Source organism: Mus musculus, chromosome 13, assembly GCF_000001635.26.
Source record: "Mus musculus strain C57BL/6J chromosome 13, GRCm38.p6 C57BL/6J".
In the NCBI taxonomy this organism is placed as follows: domain Eukaryota; kingdom Metazoa; phylum Chordata; class Mammalia; order Rodentia; family Muridae; genus Mus; species Mus musculus.
Window position 1 is genome coordinate 63237051 of NC_000079.6, and position 17541 is coordinate 63254591.

The 17541-nt window shown below is 44.9% G+C and overlaps 1 protein-coding gene across 4 annotated transcripts in view; it reads left to right on the forward strand.

Annotated features, from left to right (window-relative positions):
* Aopep (aminopeptidase O) overlaps positions 1-17541 on the forward strand; it is a 361204-nt gene that overhangs the window by 272158 nt on the left and 71505 nt on the right. For 2 of the 4 annotated variants that reach the window (NM_001289926.1, NM_001289924.1), the window contains exons 12-13: positions 3037-3105; positions 3207-3281. In NM_001289926.1, coding sequence (NP_001276855.1) covers positions 3037-3105; positions 3207-3281 — 144 coding nt within the window. Of the gene's footprint in view, positions 1-2978; positions 3106-3206; positions 3282-17541 lie in introns of those variants that run through there. The other 2 variants (NR_110521.1, NR_110520.1) reach the window with 1 other exon arrangement.

The following is a 17541-nucleotide window of genomic DNA, read 5'->3' on the forward strand; positions in this document are numbered from 1 at the left end:
TGTAATTTGAATTAGTGGTATATAGGGACCTTTTATTTTCTTTTTCTTTTTTTTTTTTTAAGATTTATTTATTATTATATGTAAGTACACTGTAGCTGTCTTCAGACACACCAGAAGAGGGAGTCAGATCTTGTTACGGGTGGTTGTGAACCACCATGTGGTTGCTGGGATTTGAACTCTGGACCTTCGGAAGAGCAGTCGGGTGCTCTTACCCGCTGAGCCATCTCACCAGCCCGGGACCTTTTATTTTCAATTTTTGTTTTTTAAGTCATTTTAGAAATGTGTCCCTCTTTTTTTTCTTCAAATGTAAAAGTCTGTGTTTTTTTACAAATGGTGATATTCCAGCAGTTAGAGAAAGTGGAGTTAATTAGAGACATAATCATTATAAGATTAAACCACCCTTAAACTGGATACTGTGTGTTCCTCTGTCCCTGTCTACTTGTATTTAACTTAAATAAAATTTTATTACATTTATTTATTTATTACTGTATGAGTGTGTGCCAGACAAGTGCCATGGAAGGAGTGTATCGTTGCTTCTCTCCTTCCACCATGTAGACCCTGGGATTGAACCAAGGTCGTCAGCTTAGGAGCAGGAGCTTTGATCCACTGAACTCTCACTCTAGCTCCCTTCACTGTTAAGACATCGAATATCTGTTGTGTGTTAGGCCCTGTTTTAATGTCTAGACAAAAATCAAGAAAAACAAACAAACAGGATAGAGCCATTCCAGGAGCTTAAAGTATCATCAGGGAGATAGATATTTAATCAGTTAATAATAAAAATAAATAACAAGGTGGCAAGATGGCTTCGCAGGTTGAAGGTGATTGCTGCAAAGCTGACAGCCTAAACTTTATCTCATATCCCACGAGGTAGGAGAGGCCTGACTTGCACATTATCCTCTGTCTCTACACACATGACATGGCATGTACACACACACACACACACACACTTCGCCCCACCTACATACCCACATGGTAGATTAAAAATTAATAGCCATAAAAATCGTGCCGTACTGAGTAAGCCTAATATAAGATGAGGGCTTGATTTCAGTTTAACACTGGCTCTTCAGACATACGAAATGCAAAGTGTAAGTGCGTTTTATAAAATATGCAATGGAAATGATGAGTGTGTGTGGGAGGGGTGTGAGATACGCGCTTTCAAGATCTGAAACTTAACCCTGCTCTAATAATGAGGCCTCAGTGACAGAGTTGCAAAAGGTGATACAGGCAGGGTGCTACTAGAATACTGGGGACTATTGGACTTTGAGCTGGATAGGGAGGAGAAACCTTTCAGACATGATACTTCAGGTAGAAGCCAGAGGCAGGCCATGCGTTTCCAGTAAAGCAAAGGGATGGGATTGTAATTTCCTTTGGAAAGACTCTCATGGCTTCTCTATAGAAAGGACTATGGGGCAAGGGGACACATTAGGGGACCACTCAGTCTAAGTCAGTGCTCCTGCGCACTCCGGGGCTGGGCAGGGCTAAAAGGGGCTGTTGGTGAGGACCAGAGCTCTAGATTTTGGTTCCTAAGATATTACCAGTGGCTCTGTGGGGGTTATGGATTTGAGCACAGTTTCACATACACATGTGATTTGAGATTACAACGAAATGAAAATTGTAGGACCAAGGGGGAGTGGGAGGGGGGAAGCCTTTAAATGCTTTAAATGCTATCCAGCCATAACAAGTTCTTATAAATGTCTGTGTACAGCTTAATTTGCAATAGTTACCTTTCTTACTAATAATAAACTCTTTGCGTTGAACTCCTTATGTTAGTGTTCCTAAGGGTAGTAAACACCCAAGGGGAAAAATTAATGATCAAAGGCAGTGTCTGCCAGGATGGATGTATATTGATTCTGGAATTGTGAGTAGCAGCAGGAAGCTTGAATACTTCAAAGTTATCTTTCTGTTTAAAATTAAGTAGATTTCTGCATGTTGTTGATAATTTTTACCGATTTATGTGTGTGTGCTTCCCCGCTTTCCAAAGCATTACATATTTCTATGCATTCCCCTTAAAGCAGGGTAAAGTTGGATGTGATGGTTGTACCTGTATGTAAGACCGCTTAATATACGTAAGATACTTAGCAAATGAACATGCATTTTTGTACCTGGATAGTGAGGTACAGAACTGACTGCATCCACTTACATTCTAGAGTTTTGTTGTTTTTGTTTGGTTTACATTTCTGGAAATACAAACACTGCTAAGATTCCCCTACACAAGCAGGCCTGTTGTCTATTTTAGGACATAGCCATCTTTAGTGGCCACACGAGGGTCTGGCTGTGCTTGGGAATGGAGGGTACAATAAAGTTTTCCATTCTGATGTCTCATTAAGCAGCTCCTCTTTGTGTAAAGTACTCCATGGCGAAGTTGCTTCTATTTAAAGTCCGGAGTTTGATCTTGCCTTTGATCCAAACCTTTTGATCTTGAAAGAAGGATGGAGTAGCAATAAAGAGGGCCCGACAGACTTTTTTTTTTTTTTAAAAGAAATGTGATAAAGTTAAAGGGCAGCAGAGTCAGCCAGCCCAGGCAGCACAGCAGCCTCTCCTCAGGCCTGGCTGGCACAGACGGACAGAGGTACATGGGGCGAGTCCATCCTTAACTGTGGAACAGGAGGACCCCCCTTCCATGTGCTTGGTGACACGTGAACACTGGACTCCCTAGGTCACCTGCCACCTTGGTGGTGCTGGCAGAAAACTTACTTTCCCTCGGAATCCCGAGCTCAGGGTCCCTCCATTCCGTAACCCGAGCCTCTGACTAGACCCGGGGGAGTGTTGTGCTCGTGGGTGGATGGATGAATGCATGGATGGATGGGTGGGTGGGTGGGTGGATCTATGGGGCGAGGCGCGTAGGGGCACAGGTCAAGGCAGAGGGTGCTTTCTGAGAACAATAACAGCCAGGACCTGGGAGCCTACACCTTTAAGGCAGGCCCCGCCCCGCCCGCGCCCGCCGGCCCGCCAGCCCGCCTGCTCGCCCGCCCGCCCCCGCCGAGGTGTCGCGCTTGTGGCGCTGGGCTCGGTGAACTTGACTTGTTCTCCCCACAGGCGCTGCAGGAGGAGCGCAAGGCCGAGGACTGCTCGCCGAGTAGGCTCGCACGGCAAGTAGGCTCCGAGGTAAGTACCAGCGGGCAGAGGTGGCAGCAGCACCGGCTGCTCAGGTGAGGCGGACCCCCGTACCTCGGCCTGCTTGAAATGCTGTTGGGTTTTGACTTCAGGTGGCGAAATGGATTCGAGTCAACCGCAGACCCCGAAAACGCAAACGAGGGAAGCGAGAAGTCGCCTTTGAAAAGGTAGGAGGCCCTGGAGGGTGCTGCTGGGAGGAGCTCCTGTGTGCTGCTGAGCCCAAGATTCAGTCTCCGCTAGAACAGCGTTTGGGGAGTTTGTGCTTTCCAGCAAGAAAGCTTTACTTGTGTGGGAAACAGATAAACAGCGGTGTCCGCCTTGACCGGGATGGGGGGCTGTCACGTGTTCCGTACACTGCAGGGGTGCCTCGAGAAACGAAAGCTTCCAGGCAGACATCCACAGGCAGGCATCAGCACATGGGCCCACACAGCCAAACCCCTATCAGGAATCCTGTGGGAACTGGAGACCGGCAGTGTGAGAAGTGGGCAACTTCAGACATGCCAGGACCAATTTTCCTTTTTGCTCAGCATTTTTCCTCCTGAATTTGGAATTTTAATAGTTACTTTGTAGACCTTGCTCGCTGCTTCCTGTTGTGAATGCGTGGGGTTGAAACTTGTGATAATTTGAAATCAGGTGAGTAGCCTGTTAGCCCTTTTTCTTACTTACTGGAAAGGGGGCAAATGTTAATGACATGTTTTGGTTTTGTCAATTTTGCTTAAATATACTTTTGCAGTTGGGCGGGCAGGAAGACAGTTATTGCACTAAGGGACTAAAATAGCGGTGTGTTGTTCTGCTGCTGGGATAGATGATGAATCACTGGGCTCTGAAGCCAAATCCTCGCTGATAACTATGCTACCAGCTCCTGTGTTGCCTTAGTATGGGCATTGAGCGTCTGAGAACATGCACAGAGCTCACGGTAATGGTGATGTGAAGTTTCAGTATGCACTTGAGGGCACTCAGGGCCACTCAGAAGAGACCAGGCAAAAGAACTAGCTAGGCATATTGCTGGAGACATGCAAGGGGCTCAAATTATGTGAGAGTGCTCTCCCTCCCAGCCTTGTATAGAGCAAGCTGTGTGTGTGTCAACTAAGTTAACAGTGATAAGAAACCAACTCTTAAACTTACGGCTTTGGAGCCATACCTTAGATGCTATGGCAGGTTGTGATTGTTGTTCTCTCACAATTTAGGTGGCTTTAAAAGGTTTGTGACTAATGAATGAGATCATAAAATAGCTAAAGAATGAAAACATGGTATGCCTAGCACTTGAACAAATGTTTGTAGGTATAATTATTAAGCAAGAAATAAGATCATCCACACATGGAAATAGGAGGCATTATCGAGTACTTGGTAATTCCACTACCAAAATCTGAAGCAGTAACTGTCTCTAAGAATTGGGGAGGCAAAAACAATGGAGGCCTCCATCTTCCAGTACAGTGGAAGCTCTCCCCCAACCATCCCTTCATTGTGCCCAGATAGGCCCACTGGAAAAACCACCTCTGACTTTGTTCCTAGACAATGTGGGTAGTGGTTTTAAAGAACTTGAAGCTGAATTGGATGGCCTTCCCTTCTAGGAGTGCAAGGACATCTGGTGTGCCCAGAGATATGTGTTTGTGTGGTATCCCCACCTCTTTTCCCCCCCGGCTAGCCCAACAGGCACTTTCCCTGTCACACCTGGGAGAAGAGTCTGACAAGGAAGGCAGGCACTGTGCAGGACCAGGTGAGCAGTCAGATCTGTGACCCAAGGGCATTAGAGTGCAACCTGAAAGGCACAGGACCTAGGGGATTACTGAGGTGAGCGTTCATGCCAAGTCTGGTGCTAGGACTTGATCCTGTTGCTGGGGGGCCTTGAAGTAGGTCGCTCACTGTTGATTCTGATAAGTTGCCTGGCTTGTACCTTAATACCCAGCACTCAAGAGGCAAAGGCATGAGTTTAAGGCTAGTCTAGTCTGCATAGTTTCAGGACAGCCAGGGCTGTGTAAAGAGATCTGTCTCAAAATAAAATAAAAAGGAAAACAAAATTTGAGATGTCTGCTGGGCCACAAGCAAGTTAACACATGTACTTTCTGTGCCCCACTGTGCATGTGTCTGCGTTCACTGGTCTAGCAAGACTGAAATAAGAGTGTTCATGTCAGGCATGCATGTTCTAGACCTAGCTGTTGTCTGCCCCTTTGTCTTCTTTGTCCTTGCCCTCTCCCCTGATGACCAGATGTCCTCTCTCCATGTCCTCCATTCCTCAAATGTCCCCCACTTGAGGCTCTCAGAAGTCAACCCAGATCAGACCAAACTGGACTGGGCTAGGTGGATCTGGCCGAATGGTCTGTGGACTAGATCCGAGTGACTTCAGCTAAGTGGCCGGTACTAACTATGCTAGGACTGCAACGTTTTCCTTCCATGGGTGGAGGCGGCTCTTACTGCCTGGTAAAAACAGAACTGTTGGGATAACTTGAGAAAGGAAAACAGCCACGGCAGGCAGCAGGCCAGGATCCGAGCTGTGTGGAAAGAATGCCATTTTATGGGAAACATTTTGTTTTACCCTTAAAGAAATCATCTCAGGCACTAAATGATGGGCATAGTCTGATGGAGCTTGAAATATTAGCTGAGAGTTTGAGCCAGAAAAGCAGTGCAGTGAAGTCTGAGCTGTGAAGAAGCAAATGGAACAAGCTGAGTGACTTTGCCACCTCACCCTGTGAGTGACTGGAGTGCTTTCCTAACTGCCCTGGCCTCATGTCCTGTCTCTCTCTGGCCATTCCTGTTATCAGGAAGCCATCTTTAAGGACTTTATGTACCCATCTGAAGGACCATCATTCTTCATTCTCCCTTTTACATCTCCACAGGATGTCCCTTGACATCCCTTTCCATGTTGTCCTAGCTTCCTATCTCTGCCACGGCTGTAACCAGATTACCTCAAGCCCGTGTCCTCTCTCCTGCTCCTGAATTGTTTCCCACCCACTCTGATGTTCTTCCTTTCTCTGTTATTTCAAATGCTTGTTATTTAGTCTGAGTAAATTTGGCTACAAAAAAACGAGAATGTGCATAGCACACAGACTACAGTCCTGGGCTAGCTCTGTGGGGCTGGCTAGAGCTGTGATTCCAACAGTGAAAAGAGTGTGTGTGTATGTGTGTGTGTGTATGTGTGTATGTGTGTATGTGTGTGCGCGCGCGCACGCGTGTTAACTGTAATAGCTTTTGCTACATGATCTATTATTGACTTTGGAAGAACACATTAACTTTTAAACATAAATTGTGTATCACTATTATACAGTAAGAATTAATATTTTAAGGTATGTACATGAAAATAGAGTTTAGATAACTTCATTATTCTAAGAACTAAAATATATAACACAATAGCACCTTATGCAATGGTATATTTTAAAGACAATGCACTTGGAGTTTAAAGAAAACTCTCTATTGTAAGATTCAAAAGACTCCGACTTCTTGATTACTGCACATTTAATAACTTAGAGAAAACCCCCTTTGCCATTTCCATTTTAGCCTTTGTGTGCATGCTGAGATCAGAAGTATTCATAGGCTGGCTTTCCAGCCACTGGGGTGACTCACAAGCCATCCTCTGTGTCTGGTGTATCTGAAGCAAAGGTCCAGAGGGTGGTGAACCAGCCTTTGTGAGTCATAGTGTCACCGAGAGCCGACACTGTTGACTTCTGTCACAATTTGGAGCTTACAATTTTCTTAAACTCATAGTGATGTGTCCAGGTTAAATATAAAGACTGAACAGGGGAGTGAGGCACATGGCCCGAGCTGTTCATGGCCCATAGCGGCAAGTAGTCAGCTCTGTCTCTTCTCCTTCTGATAAAATGCTAAAGTTTGGAGCAATTTAATCTGTTTTTACAACACCTTTCTTATTACACACTTGACTTGGAGCCACAAAAGCAGTGGTGATCTCTGTTGGGGTGAGAATGCACCGTGACTTTTAAGTCTGTGAATTCAGGGAGGTCTACATTCTGTTTACGCCTTTGAGACGCAGTGTGCACTTGCTACACTTCTGCCGTGTGTGTGTGTGTGTGTGTGTGTGTGTGTGTGTGTGTGTGTGTGTGTGAGAGAGAGAGAGAGAGAGAGAGAGAGAGAGAGAGAGAGAAAGGGAGAGAGAGAAAGCGAGCGAGCGCGAGCGCACCCAGAATGTTAAAGGTAGGTGATTTAGGCTTGAAATAGTTTGTCACAGTGTTTGTCTTTTGTGACATAAGTCTTTTATATTCTGTTGTAATTCTGGAAACCAGTATTTAAGATTTTTGTTTTGTTTTAAAGTTACTTAACTCTTTACTGGACTCACAGCAGCCAGTGGCGGCTGATAGACTTCAATCACTTGTAGCCCTGGATGCACAAGCCAGTAGTAAAAGCAACCCTTGAGAGCTGGGAGCATGCAGCCAAGTGCCCACAGTTACTGGTAGCCACTCCCTGCACCCAGCAACCTGGTGGGTATGGGTGGCTGCCCTTATACCTGAGGCAAGGCTCCCCTGGAGTTTCCTAGGCATGGTGCCCTTGCCTCTTTTAAGAGTACTGTTGCTTTGTGAGAATCCATAACTAGTCCACACTTGCCGAGCTATGGTCTCATACAATAGCTTCATTGATTCTTGATTTCCATAGAAAAGCTTTATGGGTTCTAATGAATTACCAGCCGCCCTTCACCTCCTCAGAGAGTGTCTTTGTGTCCTGGGCCTTGCCTTTGGAAAAGGACTTATGTGAGTGATGGGTGCAGAGTAATTAATGAAAGTTGTTATGAAGCAACCAAGCCGGGGAGGGTTGTGTGTGTGTGTGTCTGTGTGTCTGTATGCAGTTTACTGTATTGCTTAGATGCTTAAGTAATCCTGTGTACCTGGGCCTTGTTTCTATACCTCTTCCTACCCTTGTATTTATAATAAATCTTTAACAAATACAATATTGAACATTCTATATCCAAATCTCATGTCAGATCAAATCATGCAAGATCTTGACATTTTTGCTCTCTTTAAGCTGGACCAAGAGAAAATTGCTATATTTTGTAGCCTCAGGAAGACAGTCTGGTTTGTGTAATGTTATACCATTAAATTTTCATCTGTTCCCTAGACTGATTCTTTTTAAGAGTCTACAACTTAAAACCAGAAGAGATTCTGACATCTCTGTGTGTTCTGAAATCCCTGCCAGCTTTAAACTGGTCTAACAGGAAAAATTAAGACCATGACCGGCTGCCCTCAGCACTTACTCCTAACAACAGTCACCCGCTCGTCCCCACGCACCTCCTCACAGCCTCTCTGAGTGGAACCATTAATGCACCCATAGCTGACACTTGCCGAGTGTCAAGCCCAGTTCTGAGTGATTTATGTGCAGCAGCTGACGTGAATGTCCCACTGAAGCCCGCCACAACCCACACAAAGACAGTGCAGACTGCATCGGACACTCTGTGTACGTTGGTGCAATATTAGCTAGTCAAGTAACTGCTACAAAAATAATGCTTTGGGCAGTATCCTAAAATTCTTAGTCCTCAACCACCAGCACAAAGCGCACATTTCTAAATTGAGACAATCTCAACCAGCATGTATTTTGAAAACACTTGAAAGTATGCTGATAATTACACTTGTGTTGATTTCAGTGTGTTTGATGCCAGCCACCACCAATTCTTTCCTGCATCGAAAGATGAAAGCTATTTTCATATAAAACATAAGAGTGGAAAAGGGAGGTGGGAGAAGAACATTCTTGTGGCTTTTTAGTTACTTTTATAGGCAGCGTTAATTTCATTCCTGTGACAGAATGCTTTCCTTGGCACTCACTCTCATCTTAGGCATTTTAATGAGCTGCTGTTTTGTGCCTGTGCTCATATGGCACTAATAAGATGTGTTATTTTTAGTAGCACCTACTGGTGTCACCTTGGGTTAGGACCTGTCATTGTTTCCATTAATTATGTGTTACAGCAGGCGGACACTTGAGTGTATTCAGCCTAGACGTCAGCCAATGTGTATCTGATATATATTCAACCTTGAGAGCCCCGCACTTGGAGAAGACCACATGTGGCCTCACAAGTATTTGTGGCATTGATTAGATGATGAAGCTCACAGTGGTATTTACGTTTGCAATCCTCCATGATGCTGCAATTAACCAAAAAAAAAAAAAAAAGCCAAAACAAAACCTTTTATCATTTTGTTTAAGCTTGCTATTTATTTTGTTCTTTACTGGTTTTCCATGAAGATTCCCTGGCTTTCCTGGAGACAGTCTCTTTAGTGTCTTCTAGAAGGAGGGCTTAGAGGTGGGAGAACCTGAGGCTGAGCCTGATGCTGGCCCCTGGGTTTGCTTTCCTCTGAGAACCCCTTTACCCCACAGGCCGCAGGCAGGCAGGTTTGTGAAAGTCCTACCTCAGTTTCACTTTCATATGAACTAGTGAGTTGGTCCTGTCTTTTGGGGGGGATTTGGGGAAACGTCTGATTTGGCTCTCCAGGGTATTTTTTATAAACACCCTCCTTTCTTTCGTATCGATTGTGTGATATGAGCAGGAAGGAAATTAGACACCGTTTCTGTTCCTTCACCCTTTATCATGTGACTTGAAATGTCCTTTTACTTCCAAGTAAATACGTCTGAACAGGGAACAAGCCGACTGTTTTTCCTGTAATTCACGTGCGGGCATTGTCAGCAGGAGCAGTGGTGTATACTGTCCTTCTAGGGAGTACATATGACCTCAGGACACTGGCACACTCCAGCCCTTCAAGGTCGCTCTCAGGTGTTAGCTCTTCCTTTCCATATTTGGAAGCTCGTTCTGTTGTCTGCTTCTCGGAAGGGTTATGGTGACAGTACTGAATCATGGCTGTGTGGTTGTAAGTTTGTCCTTAAATTTTACTTGTAGTTATTTATTTGGTCTCATTTCTTTTCTTCAGAGTGACCTGGTGTTTGGTTGGTTTTTGTTTTCCTTTCTGGGTGTCTGGATTTCTTTTTCTTTAAATTCCAAAAATTTTACTGTAAGAGTAGATTATTGTGGGTCACTTTCCACAGTTGCCTTGTGGCCTTGAGTTTAAGTTCTCTGGTTTGTAAGTTAAGAGCACACGTTTTTTGGCTTTTCTGTGAATAGACTTAAAACCGAATGACTTGATTTATGACGTGTTTTGAATCTGTTATTCTGATGTCCTTTCTAGACTCTGTGCTTAAGATGTTTGAAATGTAGAAACTGTTAAAGGCAGACCCGAACTGACAGAGATGTGGGCGGTTCCGGCTCTGTATGTGGGTGGGGGTGGGGGTGGGGGGAGGAGGGCTCTGGGCGCCACTCAGGGAAGGCAACTTAGGAGCAAGGTGCTTTCTGAAGCCTCTCGGCTGGAAAATTCCATCTCTGTTCTGTTTTACTCTCACCAAACCCTGGGTTTATATGTTCTCAGCTATATGCTCACAGAATAATACACAGAAAAACAATTACCTATTCGATGATGAGTAACATAGAAAACTCAAGTCAGCTAGTTTCCCCAGACACTGTCTTGAATTTGTTATACAACAAGCTCTCTGTCAAAAACTGCTGGGAAATGCCAAGGAAACATGAGCTGTAGTTTCTGGCTATGTGAAGGTATAACACAAGACACACCAACAATCAGTTGTAAAGCAATATGCAAGAAATAACCCGAACCGCACAGCAGAAGCAAAGGCTTCCGTTGTGTGATGCGTTCATCCGAGAACATCCTGCGCTCCTGTCGCATGCCTGGACCTTCTTTTGATGACACAACGCTTCGCACATCCGGGCTGGAAGTTATGGTGGGAAATGGAGTAACTGAGTTAACTGAATCCATTTTAATACTTTTGTCTGGTTTGTAGGCAGGGACAGGAATGGCTTTGATTGATTTGCATGTGAGCTGTGGTGGTGGTCTTCTTCCTTGAGAACATCGTTCTTATAGTATATCCCCTCAGGCTTTGCAAGTGAGACTGAAGCCTATGACCTACGTTCTGCCAACACTTAATAGGATGATCAAGAGATCCCAGGCCAGTGTGACCTCATCTCTGAATCATTATTCACCAAATTGTGTCTATTTAGACAACTTCATTACTAACTTCATTTCATATCCATGACATACAAAACCCTGAGCAAGGAGTAGAGATTATAAGAATTGGAGAAAAGCAGATTGGAAAACAAAGTTAACGAGGTCCCTATCTCAGGTGCAGGATGAGCGCAGTAGGTCAGCAGTAGCTGTGGGTCTCCTCCAGACTGACGGCAGGACACTGATGCGTTTAGTTCATTCAACTCCGGCTATTTTGTAGAACTGAGGAGACCGTGATTTCTGCGGTTGACGTTCAGATGGTCATCCTGGACAGATAAAGTGTGAAATTAGCATCTGTCTTCTGCTCACAACTCGGCCAGTGTAGGCCACACTGGGTGTGGGTGGTTCCCTGTCTCCTCCATCCAGCACACCCGCCTCTTCTTTTCACTGGTTGGGTTTCTGTTTTCTTCCCTTTAAACATTTGGCTTCAAGAAAAAGTAAGAAGTAAAGTGTTTCAGTATTGGGAATGGTGATTCATAGTTCGAGAGTTTTCCTAACTTTCATTCTCTTGTGAGTTTTTTGGATATTGTGTCCTGGCACTGGGAGAGCATCCGATGTTCCCAGCACCATAGTTAAAATGGGATCTCTTTTATTTTTTAATGTTTTGTTTGTTTGTTTTTAAGTGAGTGGCTCTTTGACGATACAAAGTGAATAGGCATGATGGGTCCTGTGCGTCTCAGTATCTCATGTATCCACAAATTGAAAGTGTTGACTTCTTAGCCTTTGCACTCTAAATAGACATATGGAAAAATACTGATTTTTAATGTATATAAAAGGAGGGAAGAAAACTGGATTAGCTTGTACCAAGAACCATGTAGACTCGGGGGAAAATGATCGAGGTAGGTGTGTGTGTGTGTGTGTGTGTGTGTGTGTGTGTGTGTGTGTGTGTGTGTGTGTGTGTTTGCTTTTGGTTTTCTTCTGTTTCTGCTCACAAGATAGTAGGACTCAAGGCTTGCTGTGAATTTTCAGTTGCAGTTCCTACTGTTACTGTGTTGTCTAGGAAAAGGCTGTACAGGGGAGGGGACCTTAATCTGGTGCCACACGAAGGGATCTGGAAATAGACATGCAGTGTGGTCTCCAGTTGCGGCCCTAACTATCTTTTCATGTTCAGTGTCGAAGGTCCAGCTCACATCTCTTCCGGATGTGGAGAGGAAGGACGCTGGCTGCCCCAGAGCCCACAAAGCACAGCCTTGAGTCTCTGAATGACTATTGAGCTGGGTAGATCTTACATGCCTAAAAATTCACACATGTGCACTATTTTGCATTGTAAGAAACTTACATAACTGTCTGACCATCATGGCCAACTTTGAGGGAGAGAGGAGCCCTGGTCTCAAGCGTGCCAGGCCAATGCTTGCGGTGAGTCCTGCAGCTGCAGACCCACAGCCCAATTTCAGATGTCTCTGTCATCTAGAGTTCTTGTGTCAGATTCTGATCCATTCCCGTTCCTATTCCTATTTCTATGCTTTCAGACTTCATAGTTTGCCTTTTCTAGAAACTCTATTGCAGTTGACTTATAGACGGCTTAAGTGTCTTCCTGAGTTTGGGGCTCTGGCCGTCATTTCTCTGTGTGTCAGCAATTTACTCCTTCTGAGTTTGTTGTTTCTTTTCATTGAAGTGATATTCCACAGCCAGACTTAGTACATCTTGTTTATCTGTTTACAAGTTGTTAGGCATATTTGCCGTTTTTATGTTATGAGTGCTGCTTCGCTGAACCGCAGGAAGCTGTCCTTGTGTAGGTGTTTTCTTTTCCTTTGTGGGGCACTCTGGGCTAGAGCGGCTCTGCCCGCTGCAGGTGCTTGCCTAGCCGACTTCAGAAGTTTCTATTTCACATCCCCAGCAGCAGTGTGGATGATCCCCAGAGTCCCTGACCCCCTTGTCTGTGCCTCCAGTTGGAAATCTGGGTGTCTCCACAAGTGAGCCACTATACCGTCTAGGCAGCTGGCTTGTAGCAGCCTGCTTTCTGATACAGAGCTCTTGTGCCCTAGATCCTATTGTGTCCTGGAAGCCTTTTTTGGTGTGGCTTCCTTTCTGTCTTCTAAAGATGCCCTTCCTCACCCTGTGTGGAGTGGTGTCTGATGTAGTACTGTGTCTAAAGCTGCTGCCAGCCAGCATCCTGCGTCTTGGAGAGAGTTTCCTCTTTTCTTTTTGCTATGTTCCTTAGACTATGGGCAGAGCCCAGCTGTACCAAGATTAGGGACATCATGTCATCTTGTAGAAAAATTAAGTATGTGCCCCTTCTGAGCCTGGTGGGAATTAGGCAAGTGACCTGGTATATACACCTGGCTTTCACTAAATACTTACTCCTCAAAAATGGCGAGAAAGGTTGATGGTCTGCATGCTTGTGGAGTGGGACTCTCTCCTCTGTGTGCTGAGAGAGAACACACCAGCACACATACTTATAGCCTGAGAAGTAAGCTCAGCCTTGGTTGTTCCCATCTTTCTTCTCTACCAGCAGCAAATGCAGCCTGCCCATGTCCAGACCTTACTCTGGGAAACCATTGTCTCAGAGCAGCAGCAGCAGCCTTCCCTGTGTCCCTTTTCGCCCTGTTGTATCGAACAGGTGAAAGGGCCATCTCTCTTCCATCGAATGTCTGAAACATGTTTTTCATGATGCCGAGGGCTTGTTTTCTACCAATCCTGCATTTCAGGTGGATCCACAGTCAGTTCCTATGCTGGGTTGGTTGTTGCGTCATTTCTTCACCCAGACTCTTTCAATTTTCAGACACTGTGGGCACTTGGAGCATATACAGTTAGCAGTGCACAGCTCCTGCACGGCCAGAGAAAGGGGACGATCCTAGCTCCTTACCTTTCATGGAGCAGAAGTGTGTCATGTTTTAATTCATTTTATTATAAAAAGTGAACTCTTGTTGTCTATGAGACTACTGTTTCCCTTGGATATTCTTGGTCATATTGAGAGATTCAGAGCGTTAAAGAAGACTAGTGTTTTGGACTGACGGAAATCTCACTGTGTACTGTGTTGTAGTGTTAGGAAGACTACAGAATTGAGGCAAGTTCACAAAATAAAATCATCACCAGCAGGAAGCTGTCAAAAACAACTGGAAAAGCCACAAATCAAGCAACTTGAGGAACAAGCTCTGTTCTGTTCTAACAATCACTGAGATCCTAGAACCTATTTGTGTATGGGCCTCTTAAGAAGAGAGGGAGGCGACTGCCGACTGCTGTAAGGAGTGGGCGGCTTAAGAGCTCTCTCACAGCTTCTCCAGGGCAGACGCTTACCGTAGTTACGAGACCCTGCATGCTCTCGAGTTTAATTCCTAGGCTGTGTGGTGGCCTGATTCTCCTTTGCTTCCTTTTTATTGAATTTTCCAGTTGTCTGTAACATCCATATGGGTAGAAGCTGATCAGTTTGGGGTTCTGGATGATGATAAATGAAATGCGAGGCTGGGCGTGCTGCGTATGGATCCTGGTGACTGAGGGAGACGGGAGAGAAATCTAGTGCTCCCCTACATGGCCTTCCCAAAGGGAAGCCTTATGCTGTGGCTTGCTTAGGAATGCACAGGCACAGATTGCACTGGCTCACCATCAAAGAATGGACAGGAAAGACTGCTGCTGCTGCTGCTGCTGCTGCTGTAATAGCCAGACATCTTCAGGAGACATTAAAGTGGTATGTCTGTAGGGTACAGATTATTGGAAGTTTCTGTGATGTTTGTCACAGACCAAAGAGCTGTAGCATAAAAGTATGTATATGTTATTCGTGTGTGCATGCAAGTGTGCTGTGTGGTATGGTGTATGTGTATGGTATGGTGTGTGTGTGTATGTGAGTATATGTGTGTGTTATGTGCATGTATATGCTGTGTGTATGTTGTGGTGTGGGTGTGTATGTGTGGTGTGTGTGTGTGAGTATATGTATGTGTGTTATGTGCATGTATATGCTGTGTGTGTGTTGTGTGTGTGTGTGTATATGTGTGCTGTGTGTGCTGTGGTATGTGTGTGTATGTGTGCTGTGTGTATATGTATGGTGTGTGTGTGAGTATATGTATGTGTGTTATGTGCATGCATATGCTGTGTGTTGTGTGTGTGTGTATGTGCTGTGGTATGTGTGTGTGTGTGTGTGCTGTGTGTATATGTGTGGTGTGTGTGAGTATATGTATGTGTGTTATGTGCATGTATATGCTGTGTGTGTGTGTTGTGGTGTGTGTGTATGTGTGCTCTGTGTGTGCTGTGGTATGTATGTGTATGTGTGGTGTGTGTGTGTGAGTATATGTATGTGTGTTATGTGCATGTATATGCTGTGTGTGTGTGTTGTGGTGTGTGTGTGTATGTGTACTGTGTGTGTGCTGTGGTATGTGTATGTGTGTTGAATCAAACATAAGTGGCCATCTTATGTTGGAATGCAGCGTGGCTCCACCCTACTGGCCTCCCCGCAGTCTTCAAATATTTTTAGTGGCTATGTTCCCTAGGTTTTTTTTTTTTTTTTTTTTTTTTTGTAATGCTTCCATGTTTGTACATGTTCATAACTTGATGATTTGTAAAATTAGGAAATTTTTTTTTCTTTCTATGTGGTGCTCAAAGCCTGAATGTTTTAGGGAACTTTGTAACTTGCTATGCCTGTGAAGTTTTCTTACAATTTGTTGGACTTTGCTTGTTGGGCAAATCAAACCATCTCCAAAACTGTAGAGATAAAGTTAATGGTCTACATGGAATGTGCAGGTTTGGGACTCCCAGAGGGCAGAATGAGGAGGCAGTTAGGGGAAAAGCTGCTGGTAGACACAGAAACACAGAGCTCTAAGTGGGTGGAGAGCACACAGGAGAGTGGGGGCTGAGCTGATCAGCTTAAAGGCTTCCTCTCACTCCCTTTATTCCTTCAACAAAATAAAAAAATACTGGAGGGGGGGGTGCCAGGTCACACTGGCTCTGAGAGCCCCAGGATACCTTGCATCTGATGGTTGGGGATATCATCAATAGTTAGTAATAACATGGCCTCATGAGCAAACACTAGACTGTCAGAAGACAAACCTGATTGATTTGGGGATATCAAGTGGTAGTGAATTCATGTTGTAGTGTATGTACAACGGTAAGCTGTGTGTGTGCCTAGAAGCACATGTGTATGGAACACATGCAGACCACCTAGCTGGCCTTTGGTCTCAGAGCTTTGTTGACCTGGGCTGGGGCCTACTTTGTGGCCAGCCTACCGTCTTGGATTGAAGCCACAGATACTGTTCCCAGAACTGACGGTTTGCATCTGACTTTGACTCACCAGCCGACCAAGCCTTAGGGGAACTGCCTGTGTGTAATGCAAAGTCATTGGCAGCATGGCCTTTCGAGGGGGCAGCTTAGATGGAAACAGTGAGGGTTAAACAGACAGAGCTTCAGAGCAGAAGGTAAAAAAAAAATAAGATGGTTCATTGCTTTGATTTGCTCACCTCCATACTCATTTTCTGGTTGTTTGGTTTGCTTTTTTGAGACAGGGTCATGCTATGTGGCCCTGTCTGGCCTAGAAATGTATAACCCCCTGCCTTTGCTACTACTGCCCTGTTCCCCTGGTCAAGTTCTCCACAGACTGCCCCAGGATATTCCTGTGTCAGATATGAACCTAGATGCACTACCCCTCACTTGCTTCCTATGTAGAGCCCATTTTGAGGTCACAGGCTGGTACAGAAAGAACCTCTGTGTAGGTTTCATATATTATAGCATTTACATGAAGATTAGGGGAGAAGCAGATGATGCTGGGGCTGTGTTATGAAAACCTTTACTGGCAAGTACACTGTTTCCTTGGTTTGTAGACAGCCAGCTATAATGTATCTTAGGGTCGTGCTATAATGTATCTTAGGGCATTATCCAGAAATAAGACAGAAGCTGTTTCAACAGTAGTTCAGTCACAGCTCCCATTTTCAAAGGATGTTGTACTTCCCACTCCTTTATTTTACTTTGGTTTTCTTAGTCATGCTAACTGTGGTTGAACTGTTCGTTTCTCTTCCCAGAACGTGTGGTTTCCTGAGAACAGAGTGATGCTGTGGTCAGCAGCTCAATTAAGCTGAAATCTAGCATTTTCCTCCCTCCTTAGAGTCCTCAACACTGGGGTATGGAATCACACAGGTGGAATGAAATCTCACATTCTACTTTTTTCTTTTGGCCACTCAAGCCTACGGCAGCTTCAGAATGCTGCCCGTGTGTCATTGCTCACAAACCATGGCACTAATGCTATAAGTGATGACCTTCTAGTTTTCAGGCCTTATAGTCATTTGTCTTTTAGATGAAGAGGACAGGAGCCCTAGAGCTGAGGATAGGTAGGGAATGGCAGCTGTAGTAAAGGCCACTGGGGTGTTTGCAATACTTGCTTGGTGTCTTCAAGCCAGCTGAAATGCCCCCAGTGTTAAGTTGCAGGTAACTGCACAGACACTGCTCTGGCAGGTACCAACTAGATGAATCAGAGTAGTGTAAGAAGCACGCTTTCCAGTCTCACTTAGAAGTT